This window comes from Podarcis cretensis (genome assembly GCF_951804945.1).
Source record: "Podarcis cretensis genome assembly, chromosome: 1".
Taxonomy (NCBI): domain Eukaryota; kingdom Metazoa; phylum Chordata; class Lepidosauria; order Squamata; family Lacertidae; genus Podarcis; species Podarcis cretensis.
In genome coordinates this window covers 50,847,366-50,866,115 of record NC_137170.1, presented here as the reverse complement: position 1 = coordinate 50,866,115, position 18,750 = coordinate 50,847,366, and the positions used below count along the sequence as shown (strand labels likewise).

Here is an 18,750-nt window from a genome sequence, read left to right as displayed (position 1 = left end):
TTGCCTGTCCAATAGCAGTGTCTTTCTTGGTTATTTGGTTATGTTGTCCTATTATTTTGCAAGCATTATACTCCAAGTTTATTATAATTATTTTATTATTAAGGTACTACCTTATGAGATATTGGGTGTCAGTTCAAGAGCCATCTCAGAGGGGACTAGCATGCCTACCACATCCATGTTTTTAGTGATGGCATATGCCCTATTGCAGACCTGGACTCGCCTTCCACCCATTTATGTTTTTCCCAGCAAGCGAATTGGTGATTTTGTCAGTAAGCAGCTTGGCTGTCAGCGATCCTTGCCCTATGCCATGTCAAACTTTGTTGTAACCAATAAAGTAGCTGTTTTAACCCATTTTCTGTCTTGATATAATTCTTTCTCTTCCATTCCACCCTGCTTCATGTTGTGGAGCAATTATTTGCAAATACTTTTTGAGTTTTCAGTATCTATCTTAATTATTTTCAACAGTAGGCATGGTGAGAAATATACTAAAGTTAAATTGTTTCTTCCAGAACATCCAATTGGGAATGTGTCTCATTAGACCAGTCCATCTCTGTATTAAATCAATTATTTTGATATTTACAAAGTATGATAAATTATTTCTAGCATCTTCTGTTTAAGATTTAATTTTCCTTTTCATCTTAATGTGGTATAATGAATATGTGTTATTTCTGAAAGGCCAGTGTTTTTTTTCATTTTCATTTTTCATTATATGCCCAAGAATAAATGATTCTGGGAGTATGCTATTTTTCAGGTAATCATTTACAGTGTCTGCTAAGTGAAGAAATCTCAGTAATAGTTATCAGGCAGTAAATCACCCCTTCAAATGAGTACTTTTATATTGGCATTTTTTAAGATGTGGTAATTTATGTGTTTCCTTTGTGTAATAGTCAGTTATTATTTTGATGCTAGTAGAAGTTTCACATGCAGCTCTTGGGGGCTCCTACAATATACTTATTGTACTTAATCTCCATATAGAGTAACAGTGAAGCAGCTCAGGCCTTCAACATCCATAAGGATGTTGGACAGATCAGTTGAAAACAGCCTTTCAAATGGATTTCCTTCTGTCCGTCCCCCCGTCCCCCCAGTTGATCCCCATCACGGTATGGATTCTTCTTAGGGGTGCTTTTAACCATAGTTGTCTACAACAAAAATATTTTTTTAAAAAAATATGCACACATTATGTGTATGCATATTGATTTGCCATGTACATTTAGATGTTCACTGATGCATAATTGCCACTGTCCCAATGGGTGCCTCATTGTTTTTCTTTTTTTTTCTGAAGTATTTAATTGTGTAAATTGTTTGTTCCTAGACACCACCTATATGCACTAAGGCCGAAATCCTAACCATGTCTAATCAGAACTCAGTTGGACTTGTTTCTTTGGGGTTAGAATTGCAGCCTTAATCTGCTTCCTACAATGAATTTGAAAAACCAGTGGGATGCATTGTTCATTATTGTTTTCACCCTTTTTGTTACCTGTAGACTTTATCTGTGTTCCTCATTTAAAAGTCCAAGCCTCTTTGTCAAAATGAGTGGAACCACCAAGATTTGACTGCTCGTTTTGAACAAGCACCTGCCCTTTAAACATTTGTTTTATTTTATTTCATTTCATTTAATAGCATCCAAACCAACGAAACACATAATTCATTGTTGTTCTTTTTCACATGGCAAGAATACATTGGCACTAAAAAGGTTTTAAAGCTGCCAAACAGGAATTAGCTTGAGCATTATGCTTCTGCATACCCATACAGTGGTACCTTGGTTCTCAAACTTAATCCGTTATGGAAGTCCATTCCAAAACCAAAGCATTCCAAAACCAAGGTGCACTTTCCCATAGAAAGTGATGCAAAATGGATTAATCCATTCCTGACTTTAAAAAACAACCCTAAAACAGCAATTTAACATTAATTTTACTATCTAACAAGACCATTGATCCATAAAATGAAAGCAGTAGACAGTGTGCTGCAGTCACACAATCAATCCATCAGTAGCTGAACTGGGTTCCACACAGTCACAAAAACAAGAGCCGCAAAAACAAAAGTGCAAATAAATAGCAAAAACAGACCTCAGCGTAACACTCAAAATGGAAGTGTGACACTCAAATTGGAAGTGTAACACGCAAAAATGGAGTGTGTTCGGCTTCTGAAAAAAGTTTGCAAACCGGAAAACTTATTTCCAGGTTTGCAGTGTTTGGGTTCCAAGTTGTTTGAGTACCAAGGTGTTTGAAAACCAAGGTACCACTGTATATGACTATTTTCTGTATAAAATACAAATTTATGAAATAAGATGTTGCAGCAAATAGAACTTGTATGTCTAAGAGAGACTGCAACTCCACTTATCTAGTAGTAAGTCCCATTGAACTGAATGGTACTTCCTTCTCAATATACTTGGATAGAATTGCAGCCATAGGTGGCTTTGTGATGTGTCATTAGCCAGTTCATTAACTTTGCCTCCTTTATAGCAAAATCCATTATTATTCTGGCACCTTTGCCATAAGAATAACTGATTTTGCTACAAAGGAGGTTTACTCCCTCTGGAAAGTCACTAACTTTGAAAGATAACACACAGGGAAAGTAGTTGATTTGTAAATATATTTTGACTGCCGAGAGTTGCGTGTTTCCTGTGTGCTATGATATATATGAAAAAAATATGTATATTTCTACACCAGAGGATGACAAAACAGAAGAAAGACTTGTGCAAAATAAACCAATTGCCATGGAATGGAAAATACCAGATCAAAGTGTGAATGAACGTTGGAATGGATTGAGGCATGTTCATACATCTCTGCTTGTACACCAAACTTAGCTTTATTGCTGAAAATACTTGTTGCTGAAAATATGGCATGATGTCCCCAGCTCTGCCAAGTGTCCTCTGCTGCTGGTATGTCTTGTGTTTTTGTCCTCAAGACGCTTGCACACCCATGAAGTTCTCATACTGTGAGAAACTGAATCAATATGTTTGGCTGCCTCGACGTTAAGTCGCTAAATAGCACTTAAGTCAATTATTTCCGTACTTGAGACCAAAGTCCAAAGAGACAGATGAAGACGCAGGAGTGCTCTGACTTTACAGTGGTGCCTCGCAAGACGAAAAGAATCCGTTCCGCGAGTCTCTTCGTCTAGCGGTTTTTTCGTCTTGCGAAGCAAGCCCATTGACGGCTTAGCGCTATTAGCGGTTTAGCAGCTTTTAGCGGCTTATCGGCTTAGCGGATAAGCGGCTTAGGGGCTTAGAAAAAGGGGGGGGGGACAGAAAAAACCCCCGCAGGAACTCGCAGGACATTTTCGTCTTGCAAAGCAAGCCCATAGGAAATTTGTTTTGCGAAGCACCTCCAAAACGGAAAACTCTTTCATCTAGCGAGTTTTCCGTCTTGCGAGGCATTCGTCTTGCAGGGCACCACTGTACAGTGATTCAGAAACTCTTTGGAGGATTGCAGTGTGTAGCAGTTATCCCACTGTATGCAAAATGTGGAAGGTTTTTGTTTTGATTACATCAAAAGAAGGCTTGAGAGGAAACCTTAACTGTGTAGCTATAGCCTTAATCCATGGGGTGGGTGGTTTTTTTGGGTTTTTTTTTTGCAGAATAAGCAAATTTATCTTACATTCAGAGAGTGGCAACATTTTGATTTTTGAATTACCAGTTTTATTTTACTTTAAGAGAACCTTCCTGGGAAATCAGTTGTTGAGACCAGAGTTAAATAACCATCTACTGAAATAACTGATCTTTTAGAATTAGATTTTTTTACACACACACACACACACACACACACACACACACACAGTGTATAATCAATCAAATGAAGTGTTAATGCATTGAATTTTGTTGTTAGGGAATGTTCAGTTCATTCTTTACAATTTCTTCTTGCTCACTACTATTAGCATTACTTCTCTCATGTAATTATTTCCATTCTTCTTTTCGTGTTAGAATTCCAAATCTAATTATTCTTTATTAAATTTAATTTTGTGTGTGTGTCTACACACACACACACACACACACTGCATCATTCTGTCTCACTTATAAATTAGGTCCTTTCTTCACAAATCTCTAATAGAGGTGCTTTCACATGCTTTTCAACTAAATTGATTAAATTTTTCTTTAATCAATATTTTGTTGATATTACAGCAGCAGCTAGCGAAGACAGACTTCTAATTTTGCAGAAATTGTCATTGGATCTTTTCCTGTTGTTTTAAACTACCAACTGTACATGTGTTGGAATCGGATCCACCATCAAAATGTCTATAAAGTGTGTGTTGGGGTGTGTGTGTGTTCAAAACAGGGTAAGCTGGAGAAATTCCAAACCTTCCCCTGCCTGTGCTTTGTCTCCACTTACCTCTCGCTTCTCTTTTGTGGACCCAAAGTAACTCTTGCAGAGAATAAAACTGCTGGCGGTATGTTTTAGGGGGATAAAGCTTTGACACATAATAGAATTATAAAATTGTAGAGTTGGAAAAGATCCAAAGAGTCATCTAGTTCTTGCAGTGCAGAAATCCCAACTAAAGCTTCCATGACAGATGGATGTCCAGCCTCTGCTTAAAAACCTCCAATGAAGGACAGTCCAATGAAGGAGGGAGTTTGTTTTGCTGTTGAACAGCTCTTACCATCAGAATCCCTCCCCCCCAGTTGTTTACTTGGAATCTCCTTTCTTGTAACTTGAAGCCATTGGTTTTGGTCCTACCCTCCAGAGGAGGAGAAAGCAAGCTTGTGCCATCTTCCATGTGACACCCTTTAGATATTTAAAGATGGCTATCATATCTCCTCTCAGTCTTCTCTTATCCAGGCTAAACATGCCTTTCCTCATGCACCATATATAATGCCATCTATTAAAAGTTCTAAGTTTTAGGCTTGTGGGGTTTATCTGTCTCCCAGCTCCCATTAGATATTATCATGTTGATCAGCAAGCTCTAAATGAATCTGCTAACTACCATTGCCAGATATATACAACATTTTACATAAGTTCTTGAACAGTGGGCACAGGCGAACTGGTGAAATGGTCATTTAGTTTGCAACCAATCTAGAATATTTATTGTGTTCTCAAATATATCTGATGTTGCTGCTGAATCTTTTGCCAGAACTCTGAAATATTGCAGGTGCCACATGCAAGATATTAATTAGAATGGGTGCTTGGGAGTGGGTGGTTTTCAGCTGGGAACTCTGAGGGCAACAATAAGTTCTAAATTTTGTGATCCAGCCTTTCTTCAGTAATAGTTGATAGTGCGGTCAGGCAAGTCACTTGGAAATCTTCTGTTTTGTCATCTTCATTTTAGTATGCCCATACCAACATGTGACTCAAGCCTCAGAAACCTTTAGGGACTGAGCATGCAAGCCAGCAGAGAGAAGAACTCTGTCCGCCCTCCTGTTGCAAAGAGTTCTTATCTCTGCTGGCTTGCGTGCTCAGTCTCTAAAGGTTTCTGAGGCATGAGTCGCAGTTTTGATGCTGTTTCGAGAACCGGAGTTCGCCCAGCTGCCGACCAGTGGGCTGGAGCCAGCTGGGGGCCTGCCAATGGCCCATGTCTCCCAGACGCATCCCAACAGTCATAAACTCAGACTTGTTCAGATACTGTAAATTAAATTATGGAACCTGCTCTTTCTTTGGCACCTCTGCCAGGTTTATGAAAGTTGTCTAAACTCCAATAAACTTCTACCAGGGATGAGTCTGATTTTGTTCTGCAAAATAATATTGGTAGTGCTTTTCTGACACATTTTTGTGCATATGTATTCTTACATATTTTATTTCTTTGATTCTTAATCTGGTGATTTATCAAACAAGAAAACATTGTATGTTAGGTATAAATGATCTCCCAATTAGTTGTATGGAAAACTATGTATCTGTTTTTGAAGTATTAAACTATACTGTATCTTTTATAGGTGAGGCAAATGATAAAGAGGTTCAAGTTATAGAGCTACCCATAGTTGACAGTCTACACCCGCGACCTCCATATTTGCCATTGGCTATCCCAGAAGACTTGGCTGACAGGCTGATTCGTGTCCATGGGGATCCTGCAGTGTGGTGGGTCTCACAGTTTGTCAAATACCTGATCCGTCCACAGCCTTGGTTAGAAAAGGAAATAGAAGAAGCTACAAGGAAACTTGGCTTTAAACATCCAGTTATTGGGTAAGGTATTTTATTATGCGCTACGACTACAATCTTAGCCATATCCCTATTCTAAGGTTACCAGATTTTTTGTCAATGAATCCAGGGACACTTTTCAACTTCAATGGATTTTGTATGGGGACTGATTTGTAAATCCGGGGACTGTACCCGGGAAACGGGGACGTCTGGTAACCTTACCCTATTCATGCTTAGTCATATATCAAAATTAGTAGGACTTCTGAGTAAACAAGAACATTTCACCTTCTTTAGCATTCTTTTTCACATAGAAGGCTGTGAAACACTTCTTGGAAAGTCAGAACTCAAAATGCATTGAGAATAAAGGGTGTTGTCCTAAACCTATTTTGCTACTTTATTGTTTTAATACATGAAGGCAGCAGCCTCCAGGTTTCTGTGTATAGTACTATGCAAAAAATGGGTCACCTGGCATCATTGTAATGGCAGTTACATATTTTGTTGTAGAAATGTAGGCTCCTGCCCACCCTTGCTTGGTTTAGATATGAAAAGAGAAGGCATACTTAATACTTTTATAAGATTTCTGTGACTTAGGCTTATACCCAGTTGAAGACCCATTTAAAATCACAGTAATTAGATTAAAATCACAATAGAAATCAATAAAGTAAATAACAAAGAAGACATGACGTATTAAAGATGAAGTCCTCAATGCAGATCCTTATCTAAAGTGATGCAGCAAAGCCTGTTGGTACAGAAAGTTTTCACTGACCTGCAGAAAATGGCAAAAGAGGGTGCTACTTGAACCTCAAGGGATAAAGTGTTTCATAATCTAGGTGCAACCACAGAAAATGTTCTGAATAAGCATTTCCCTGTCCCTGTCATATCTAATTTGGCACTAATGGTCTTAATAATACTTTGATACAGTGCACCAAGAGTTCAATGTATAGAATTGTTCTCAGTTTTTACTATAAAAATTTGTGTAATTTTTGTTCCACCTTTTTACATACTAATATTGTTATCTATCTGCACAGGGACGCGGGTGGCACTGTGGGTAAAACCTCAGTGCCTAGGACTTGCCGATCGCATGGTCGGCGGTTCGAATCCCCACGGTGGGGTGTGCTCCCGTCGTTCAGTCCCAGCGCCTGCCAACCTAGCAGTTCGAAAGCACCCCCGGGTGCAAGTAGATAAATAGGGACCGCTTACCAGCGGGAAGGTAAACGGTGTTCCGTGTGCTGCGCTGGCTCGCCAGATGCAGCTTGTCACGCTGGCCACGTGACCCGGAAGTCTCTGCGGACAGCGCTGGCTCCCGGCCTCTAGAGTGAGATGAGCGCACAACCCTAGAGTCTGAGAAGACTGGCCCGTACGGGCAGGGCTACCTTTACCTTTACCTTTTTATCTGCATTAGCTCCTTGGGTTTCAGAACTCAGCCACTTGCACAATATTGGTTATATATTTGAAAATAACTTAGTAACATACTAAAAATAAGACACTTCTAGTTTGAATCTATTCCTATCATTCAGTCATCAGTTTTGTGGGGAAATGAACAAGATGTTAAAGAAAATTGAAGTTTAATAGGGGACTTTTCAGTAAACATTTCTTCTTGTTTGTTTTTATATCCCACCTTTCAATCTTGAGGTGGATGACAGCAACAGCAGTGGTGTCCAAACTTTTTTCAAAGAGGGCCAGATTTGATGAAGTGAAGGGCCAGGGCCGTGGGGGCTGGCCAAAGTTTGTTGAGCTTTTCTTTTAGGGTTGGAGTTGTTGAGGTTTTTGCCACAGGGGCCAGATTAAACCGACCGGCGGGCTGGATTAGGCCCCCAAAACGGACTTTGGACATGACTGAGTTAAAACAAGACAGAGCACAATTAAAGCCATAATTGAAACCACAGAATCACAATCAAATTAGCAACAGTAAGTATCTATAGTACTACCCCAATAAAAGACAGCTTCCTTTCCAGAAACCCTGGAGAAAATTAATTTTACTCCAGTGTTTTAGTTCAGCAGGCATGTTTTAGTATGGATGAAACTGTAGAGAAGTGATAAAAATGCCTTAAGAACCCTCTTGACAAATGCACATTTATGATACATGCAGTGTCTTTTCACACAAGGTTAAATTCTGTGAGCTGGTGACTATATTTAAACCTACTGGATATGTGTGTAAAAGGAGGCCATGCTGACAGTGCTGATTAGTACCTTGAAGGTATTTGCAAAATCATAATGCTGTGATTCTACTGTGACATGTGTAAAATATATTGGCATTTGGCCTCCAACCATCTATTTGGTTTTCAAGGACTGAATAGTAATCTTTACTTCTCTCCACCCACCCTCAGCCATGTAACTAATCCAAGCCCTTGCTCTGTGGTTTTTGATAAATGTATTCTGAAAATAATACATATTCTAATGCCAATTTATTTTGCAGTCCATTCTAATGAAAGTAAAGGACAAACAAACAAAAAACAAACAAATCCTGATCAAGAGAAATGTGTGTTTCCTTTTCATTGCAGTATTCATGTCCGAAGAACAGACAAAGTGGGAACTGAAGCAGCATTTCATCCCATTGAAGAATATATGGTACATGTTGAAGAACGTTTCCAACTTCTCTCCCGCAGAATGCATATTGACAAAAAACGAGTCTATTTGGCTACAGATGATCCTTCATTATTGCAAGAGGCAAAATCCAAGTAAGACCATCTTTGTACATAAGTGATTTTACATGAAGTGTGGCTATTTAAACAAATAGCATATTTACTTTTAATGCCTATATGATTACCTGTGTTTGAAACTATTTGCAAATAGCTATAACCTCTGAGTTTTATATACATGCTTCCAAAACAGGTATGGTAGAACAAGGCTCAACTAATAGTAATTCTTATCAGATATAGCTGAAAGCTTCCGATTTGTTCTTGAATTTGCAGGTCAATTATGACACACATGAGTCATGGGTTTCTGTTTACAAGAAGTGGATAAAAATCCTGCAAAATTTAATTTCTCAGTAGGGCTACAAGCTATGAAGGCATACCAAACTGCTAAGAGGTGAAAAATTTGTTTAATTTCAGTGTGTTATCCAATTAATGAGTCCTGTCAGTGCAAGAATTTCCACTTGTGCAGCAAGGCTCCCTCCCGCCCTGCACCCACCCCTAGAACAGATTTAGAAGGTACTTGAGGGGAGGCAGAAGTTCTATTGCACAAGCAAAAATCCTTGCACTGATGGGATGTACTACTTTGGGTGCAACCTCCAAAACTGAATGCTGATATTTGTGATGCATTTCCCCCTCAGGTATCCAAATTATGAGTTTATTAGTGACAACTCCATTTCGTGGTCAGCTGGTCTCCATAATCGGTACACAGAAAATTCTCTACGGGGTGTTATTCTGGATATACACTTTTTGTCTCAGGCAGACTTCCTTGTCTGCACATTTTCTTCACAGGTAAGGTGGTGCACATTATAAAGTTCTGTATATCAATACTCCAGTAGCACAGTATAAACCTGAATGGCTATAGTACTCAGTGGTTTCCTATAACCAGCAGTAGTACTATGAAATACTTGAAATATAAAAGCATTAATAATTCCTTTAAAAAATTATTCTCTTTCACAACATGCAGAAAATCAATGCAAAACTAACATCCCTAAAAACAAGAGCAGAACTACTATTTAAAAAAGGGAACCACAGCAATGTGTAGCTCTGCTTGTTACATCTCAGAAATAATGAGCTGTGTTCAGACATGCCCTTTGACATACAGAAGGAGGAAGAGGAAGCAATTTTAGCTGATCCCCAATATTCTGGAATGTCCCCACCCTTCCAGAGCAGCTTGCGAGGATTGGAGGAAGAGTCAGAAAAAAATAATTTCCCCCCTCTTCCTGTAAGTGTGTCACATTAGTGGAACTAGTTTTCATGATTACTCTGGATCCAATCCATGGTATGTCTCATGAAAATATACTGAGTTTAAGAGAAGTGATTGGAAGTTAAAACTCTGCCCCTTTGAAAAAGATGACCATGGGGAGCAATGGTAGAGAGATTTGTTGGCATCTGTCTGTCTTGAGAGGCAATGGAGGAGTGCGCCTTTGGGGGGGGGTGAAGTCAAATTGTTGGAAGGTTGCAGCACCTGCTGTGGCTGTAGAGACCAATATGGGAGATACCTCAAAAGAAATGTAAATGATAAACAAGGTGAACAGTTGGTAGAAAAAGGTATTAAGTCAGAACATTGGAACTCAGTGGATCTCTCGCTGCAATTGATTTTCTATTGGTTTAGGACAAACAAAAGGGAATACTTTTTTCAAACTACTTGGTTACTAACTGGAAGACTAGATTGCCAGATGTGGTGATGGCTGCTAATTAACCTTAATTAACATTCATGAAGAGGATACTGTTGTGGATCATTATTATTATTTGTGGATCATATGTCTTTAGAGATATATTGCCTCTGCGGACAAACATTAGGAGATGGTTCTCTCAGTCACATAGTGCTTGAGAACTTGCTAGTGACATCTTAATGTCACTAATGGAGACCACTAACTAGCCTAAATGAATCAATCTAGCAGTTCTTTTCCTGTATTCTTCTAAGAAGTCTACCTTGAAGAGTGAACATCAAACCAAGTGCTGTATTCCTTTCTTGAGCCGTTAAATACCAGTGATAGATCGTTTTAAAACAATTTTCGAAGTCTCCCTGCAATATTTAAGGGTTTGTATTTTAATTATTTTTTATTTGCACATATAACAAGGGGAGGAGAGAAAGAAATGAAATAACATTAAAGAACAAAACGAAGAAAAAGAAGAGAAAAATAATGATAAATAATAATGGCCTATCACTATTAGTAATATTTGTAAATTATTATTGACCCAAATTTGAGAGTTTCTTTAATATAGGATTTCTCCATCAGCATGAGCATTATTGCCAGTAAAAATATTTTCATAGCTGTCCTTGCTATTTTAAGCGCTTTTGAGTTTTATTCCCCAGCTTTTCCCATTTCCTTAGTTCCTTGTTTCCAGGGCCACTTTTTATTTATTTATTAGATATAGATTTATATTCTTTCCTCAAGCTTTGTTTCCCTTTTACTTTCTTTCAGATTCTTCCTCACTCGGTTGCCTATTCTGTATCCTCCCTTCAGCCTCTTTCCTGTGTCTGCCCCATGTTAGGTTTTTACTCTCTTCCAAACTGACAGTTTCCCTTTCTGTCAGAAGGTGGACTGCAGACTATTTGATTTTTTTCCATGCAACAAAATATTCTTTTTCACCATTTTAGTATCAGAGGATTAATTCCCATGACAGCAATGCAATATATATTTTAAACTTCCTTAGTAGTTTTACGGTGTTCCCCATTTACTGCAGTACCTGGCACAATGCGGATTAGCTCCCTGCATTGATGGTTTTTAAATTGCCCTTTTCTGCAGAGAATTTGCCTTGATGGTTAAGCATGATGGAAGAGATTATAGGATTATAAAAGATTACTGTTCAAGTATATGCTGAAGAGTTGTACTTTTTATAATCAAGAAGTGAACAATATGCACTACAAAGCATTAAATTGTTTTTAAAGACTGACATTTTGACAAACCATTTCTTAACTTCATTCAAGGCAAAAATGAAAGAAATGCCTCTTTCACTGTGAACATTTCATGGTTAGCCTTTTAATTATGGACCCAGAAAGTATTCTGTTGCACATAAATCATCATAGACTGTTATCTAATAATTCATTCCCAGATACTTTGTGATTGCGTTAGAGGTGTAGAAGGTCAGTATCAAATTATGGATGAGTCAGCCATTCTTCCTAGAGTATGACAGTGCCGTCCAACTTGGGCTGGGCAACATCTGGTTTTCAACATCGCAATTTCTATCTGTGGTGGCGGAGGGCTTTGTTGGGCCTCCCTGCGGGGGCAGAGGGTCCCTCCACATCTCCCCACAGCATCAGAGGGCTTTGTCATGCCTCCCCACGGCAGCAGAAGGAAGTAGTACATTTAATAAAAATATTAAATAAGCTTCCATATATTATATTTAATATATTTTCAACTAATTTAAAATTAGTTTAAGTGATTTCTTGTTCAAGTTGCATCAGCTTTCCCACTGAGAGGTCTGAGTGGAATCTGTGCATGCATAAGCCCCACTGAGTTCAACTAAACTTTCTTCTGCTTTCCTGAGAGTAAGCCTCATTGAATTCAGTAGGGCTTGCTTGTGAGTAGACAAACATTTGCTTTCACTGCTTACCAAAAAACACCCTCCCCATCATTCTCACATAGTACCCAACCTTCCATTTCAGCATGAGGCAGCCAGCTAAATCTTCTTCCCTCCATTCTCCCCCCACAGAAGCCCACTCCCCCCCAGCCCTCATCCCACCAATCTCTCCTTTTTATCAAAGGGAGGGCAAGCAAGCAGAAAGATAGTCTCCTTTAAATTAAAAAACACCCTTTTTAATGTGGAGGAAAGCTATTTAGGGGGAACCAACAACATAAACACCCCCAGAAAATCAAAAATAAAAACTCTTCCCCCCCTTTTTTTCACTGGTGAGGGAAGAAAGAGGTGCTTCCCCAGTTCTTTGTTTACTTTGCCTCTTTGATTGTCTAGGCATGGGGGTCCCTCTTAGATTGTTAGCAGGCTCTGCATAATTAGCTGAGCTCTAATGACGCGGCAGCTAAAAAAGCCAATGCAATTCTGGGCTGCATCAATAGGAGTATAACATCTAGATCAAGGGAAGTAATAGTGCCACTGTATTCTGCTCTGGTCAGACCTCACCTGGAGTACTGTGTCCAGTTCTGGGCACCACAGTTCAAGAAGGACACTGACAAACTGGAACGTGTCCAGAGGAGGGCAACCAAAATGGTCAAAGGCCTGGAAACGATGCCTTATGAGGAACGGCTAAGGGAGCTGGGCATGTTTAGCCTGGAGAAGAGGAGGTTAAGGGGTGATATGATAGCCATGTTCAAATATATAAAAGGATGTCACATAGAGGAGGGAGAAAGGTTGTTTTCTGCTGCTCTAGAGAAGCGGATACGAAGCAATGGATCCAAACTACAAGAAAGAAGATTCCACCTAAACATTAGGAAGAACTTCCTGACAGTAAGAGCTGTTCGACAGTGGGATTTGCTGCCAAGGAGTGTGGTGGAGTCTCCTTCTTTGGAGGTCTTTAAGCAGAGGCTTGACAACCATATGTCAGGCGTGCTCTGATGGTGTTTCCTGCTTTCCTGCTTGGCAGGGGGTTGGACTCGATGGCCCTTGTGGTCTCTTCCAACTCTATGATTCTATGATTCTATGATTCTAAGTGGAAAGATCAGGTGAAGCTGAAAGAGTTTGCTGGTTTGTGTGAGGGCTTATCTTCATTTCTTATTGTTAGGAGAGAGGAGGGAGAGAGCACAGCCCTACTCCCATCCAGATTGGATAATACAGAATTTAAGCTATATTAATGTATCCAGGTCTGTGTCCCTTGTCACTGAATATGTTGCTTATTCTGTCTAGAATCGGTCACAGACTATGCAAAAATTTGTTGAAGTGTGGAAAAGCATGCCTGCTTTCTTGAGCAATTCCTATTTTTTTCAATGGGCCTTGTGTTCACAAGTGGATCATGCCCATATTTTGTGATCTTGAGGACAAATTCTTCCATTTTAAATATATCTGAAAGTAAACAGTGTGCTTTCAAAAGTCCTTTTCCTGTGTACCAGATTTTTTAAATTTATGAAATAGATGTTTTAAAAGCTACAAGAAATTTAAATACCATTCATCTTAATCTCAATGAGACCTAATGATACCAGGAAAGATAATGGTTTTGCTTCTGCCTTGTAAATAAAAATGAGCAGAAATGGCTTAAGTACCGTATTTTTTGCACCATAACACTCACTTTTTTCCTCCTAGAAAGTAAGGGGAAATGTCTGTGCGTGTTATGGAGGAAATGCCTACAGGTGGCATGCCTACGGATTTTCCTCCTCTAAAAACTACGTGCGTGTTATGGTCGGGTGCGTGTTATAGAGCGAAAAATACGGTAATAGATAAGGCTGCAGTGTTTGTTTGTTTTTGAGGGGGGGGGAAGTTACCCACTTCTAATTTTAGAGTGTCAAACCTCTCTTGATTATAACGAGGCACCTGTTATACCAAAAAGAGATACTAGTCTTCAGCCTTAGTGGTAGCATATTTGGTAATTGTTGTGGCCACAGAACTGCGGTTTCAGAGTGAAGCAGTCAGAAATAGTGTTTAATAAATCATATATGCACTAAAGTATTATAAAATATTAACAGTTATTACTGTTTTTGTTAGGAATAGATGATGAGGGAATGTGTAAATCTGAGATTTTGATAAATGGCTGTGCTTTAAGTTTATTAAAAGGGATACATGTTTGATCACTCTAGATTTGAATTTATTTTGTTTACCTACCATCCATCTACCTCTTTTATTAAAACATTTATCACCACTCCTGACCACCTTCTACAGCATACAAAGGAAATAAAAAATTGGTGATTGGTCCAATTTTTCTTTCCGTGTTCTCTGGCACTTGTATACTATTCATTTTTCATTTCCTTTTTCCTTTTGCTACTCTGCTTTGGACTTGATACTCATATTCCATTTAATCGATTTAGTGGCAACTCTGAAAACCAAGAGGGTTTCACATTGCTCTGAAGGTCATGAGATTATAAGTCATTCTAATATTCTCCAATTATCCAGAGCCTTGGGCCTGTTGCCAAGACATTACTATCTCCAGTTCTAAGAGGGCTTGTACTTAAGCCTGACAGCTTTGGAGTTGCTGAAGGATATCACTGCCAAGCCAGATCATAGTCAGAGGGTTGTCTAGATGCCTTGGGCCAATTTTAAGGAGGTTCCACAGAGTAGTACTAAGAATTTGAATTTGATCCAGTGAAGACCCAATGTAGTAAATGTCCTTTGGGCTTCTAGTAGGTTCTGAAGTTTCTTACAGAGGATGAGTTACTTTTTTATTTAATTCAAACTTTTTTAAGGTTCAGCAAGTCAGGCTTGGGGCTTATAATATAAACTGCTGTGGTGTGAGTTGCTCAGTGGTAGAGCTCATGCTTTGCATTCAAAAAGTCCCAGGTTCAAGCCAACAAAGTAGGTGCATCCAGTTAAGTTATACTCAGAATAGGCCCATTGAGATTAATCATGTCTACTAATTTCATTGGGTCTGAGTATGATTAACATTGGATACAACCCAAAATGCCTTTGTCTCATTCTCCAGATGTAAGCAAATTAAAATTACTTTAAATTGAATGTTTTAAAAGGCTTCTGTAAAACATTATACAAGGATTAACATTGTTGCATTCTGTTGCTAATTGCTTAATGTTGAATATGCTTTATGAATGATTGGAGAAGAAAGAAAGTTGGACAAGATACACTTCTGTAAGGAATACTTAACTGATGTACTGTCATGCTGTTTGCTAATTAATGCTTTTTCTTACTACTTTCCCTAGGTTTGTCGAGTTGCCTATGAAATCATGCAGACATTGCATCCAGATGCATCAGCCTTTTTTCACTCTTTAGATGATATCTATTATTTTGGGGGACAAAATGCTCATAACCAGATTGCTATTTATGCTCATCATCCCCGAACTGCTGACGAAATTCCTATGGAACCTGGAGATATAATTGGTGTTGCTGGAAACCACTGGGATGGTTACTCCAAAGGCGTCAATAGAAAATTAGGAAAAACAGGCTTATACCCCTCCTACAAAGTCAAAGAGAAAATTGAGACAGTCAAGTACCCCACATATCCAGAGGCTGACAAATAAAGACAAGCAGGACAGCTCGCCGTAACACTCACTTTGAAGCTATTTCAACCAACCATACTGTTGGCTTTTGTGGGATATGAATTTGCGTTTTAACATACAGTTAAAATGAAAGCCTTTTATCATTCGGACTGGATATACAGCTTGGAACAATTCAACGGGCCATGGTTTGGACTTCTTTTGTTACATGCACTTGCACTCATGCACACTGATACACATTCAACAGGGAACCTGCTGTTTTATACTGTTTGTCTCTTTGAGGACATGTCCCTCCCATGAGTCATATATGAGCCTTGGGCTCAGTTCTTTGCCATTAATAGACTATAATAAGACTTTTAACACTGCTGCATTGTGTAATTTGAGTGACATGAGCATATTTTGTATGTGCAGAATTTAAAACATGGTGCCTCTCTTTGAAAGATCCAGTGACCTTTTGGAAGAGCCATGCCTAGTTCTGTCGATGGGTAAGAGTTGTACTTGCCTTTAACTGATGATGTTGTTATGACCACTGAATATGCTCCAACCAACAGATTCAAAACTCAGTCTAGACCTTTCTTTATAGGAGTTTTGTTAGCAATTTCATTGATTAGTTCATCTCATCATTAATAAAGAGTACATCCAACAATAAAATATTTGTCTGGTAGGAACTTTTGTAAAACAATGCCATGAACAGATTCTTTGGTACTGTTGCTGGACATTGTCTTTGATAACAAAAAATAAATTCAAAAAAGAAGTAGCTGGAGTTATACAAGTAATTTGATTTTAAAATTTGGAAGAACCAACAAAGGTCTATCTTTCCAGATCCTTGATCTCTTTATTGGGAAAATTGTCTGTGATGAAATTTGATAACATTTCGGATTTTTTCTGGTGTTCTCAATCAGCAGGAAACTGCCAGTCAAGAGTGTTTATTTCTTTCTTGACCAAGTGACAAGACTGCAGCCTGTTGGCCTCTGAATAATAAAAAAAAAAATTAAGTGAGTGCACATGCACACAAACACTCTCTCTTACCTCTCCTGTAGTATTTCTTTCCAATTTTTCTTTATGGCCTCAACACAAAATCAGCCGTGGGTGAAACAACTGTTGGTATAAGTCTTTGTGAAATGCTTTTGCTGTTTATTATAATTAACTCTAGTGTCGTATATATATATATGTGTGTGTGTGTGTGTGTGTGTGTGTGTGTGTGTGTGTTGAAATAGATCACTTGAGATTGAGATAGCCCAAAACATTATGGCATAGTATTAATCTGAGCCTGCAAAGGAAGGGCTGTTGCTTAGGGTACAGCACACATTTTGCATACAAAAGGTCACAGGTTCAATCCCTGGTGCCTTCAGGTAGGGCTGGGTAAGACTCCTGCATGAAACCAAGGTAAGCTGCTACCGGTCTATGCCAACAATACTGAATGAGGTGGGCCAATGGTCTGATTTGGTGTACGGAAACTTCCTGCGTTACAGGAGGTTGGACTAGATGATCCTCTGGATCCCTTCCAACTCTATGATTCTATGATTTTCCTGCCCAGGAATTTGTTCTCTCAAGGGTTGTTACATCAAAATAAAAAAATTCCTTCCAGTAGCACCTTAAAGACCAACTAAGTTAGTTCTTGGTATGAGCTTTCGTGTGCATGCACACTTCTTCAGATACTTGTATGTGCAGAATTTAAAACATGGTGCCTCTCTTTGAAAGATCCAGTGACCTTTTGGAAGAGCCATGCCTAGTTGGTATCTGAAGAAGTGTGCATGCACACGAAAGCTCATACCAAGAACTAACTTAGTTGGTCTTTAAGGTGCTACTGGAAGGAATTTTTTTATTTTGTTTTGACTATGGCAGACCAACACGGCTACCTATCTGTAACTGGGTTGTTACATGTTTATATCACACTAGCCTTGCTTTTTAAATGTTTCTTGCTAGAAATTTTGTCGTACTGAACAACTTGACACATTTTTTTCTCAGTGAACTGATAAGAGCTTCTAGCAGTTAATGAAATACAAAAACTTAAGCACATAAGCAAGCAATTCATTTCTGTGGGATAGTAGGAGTGGAAACATTTGAGTACTGAAATGAACATATTTGTTATAAAAATACTTATTTGTTAATGGCCAGTAATCTGTCTGTTGACAGATACATGGTGTATCCATAGCCATACCTCTTTTCTTTTCAAGCTGACATAGAACCGACCTTGAAAATTTTATACAGTGGTGCCTCGCAAGACGAAAAGAATCCGTTCTGCAAGTCTCTTCGTCTAGCGGTTTTTTCGTCTTGCGAAGCAAGCCCATTGACGGCTTAGCGGATTAGCACTATTAGCGGCTTAGCGGATAAGCGGATAAGCAGCTTAGCGGCTTAGAAAAAGGGGGGGAGAAAAAACCCCCCGCAGGAACTCGCAAGACATTTTCGTCTTGCGAAGCAAGCCCATAGGAAATTCGTTTTGCGAAGCGCCTCCAAAACGGAAAACTCTTTCGTCTAGCGAGTTTTCCGTCTTGCGAGGCATTCGTCTTGCGGGGCACCACTGTAGTGCTGGTAATAGTTCAGTGTCATCTATATAACCTTGTTCTTTTCTCCCTTAAATCACAATGATGTCCAGAACCTGAATATATATTTTATGTTCTTTCTTTTAAGCTGAGTTACACAAGCTGCTACTTTTCTATTCCTGGTTCTGGCTTGTGCAGTTCGCCACTGTGTTCAACTTCATTCCTAATAATGTGAAATGGCACAATGGAATCCTACGTCTTAACTCAAATAACTCAAGACAACTGTTGCATATGGTTAAAGCTTGGGCCAGACTTGACATTTCTGTGCAAACAGCAGGGCTAATGGAAAAGGAGATAGTCAATTCTAACATATTTTCCTTTGAAGATATGAATAACTTTTAACAGCAGTTGCTTCATTCATTCCAATATAAACTATTTTCATTCCAATATAAACTATTTGGCCAAGAGTATTATAGAAATATCCTGTCTTATCAGTCAGGATATTTATGAGATGTCC

The 18,750-nt window shown here is 38.9% G+C and overlaps 1 protein-coding gene across 1 annotated transcript in view; it reads left to right on the top strand.

The window, feature by feature from the left end:
- FUT8 (fucosyltransferase 8) overlaps positions 1-16,507 on the top strand; it is a 73,796-nt gene extending 57,289 nt beyond the window's left edge. The window contains exons 7-10 of the mRNA XM_079951652.1: positions 5,861-6,107; positions 8,564-8,740; positions 9,337-9,487; positions 15,457-16,507. Of these exons, the coding sequence (XP_079807778.1) occupies positions 5,861-6,107; positions 8,564-8,740; positions 9,337-9,487; positions 15,457-15,774 (893 nt within the window). The 3' untranslated portion in view covers positions 15,775-16,507. The remainder of the gene's footprint in view (positions 1-5,860; positions 6,108-8,563; positions 8,741-9,336; positions 9,488-15,456) is intronic.
- The last annotated feature ends 2,243 nt before the right edge of the window (positions 16,508-18,750 follow it).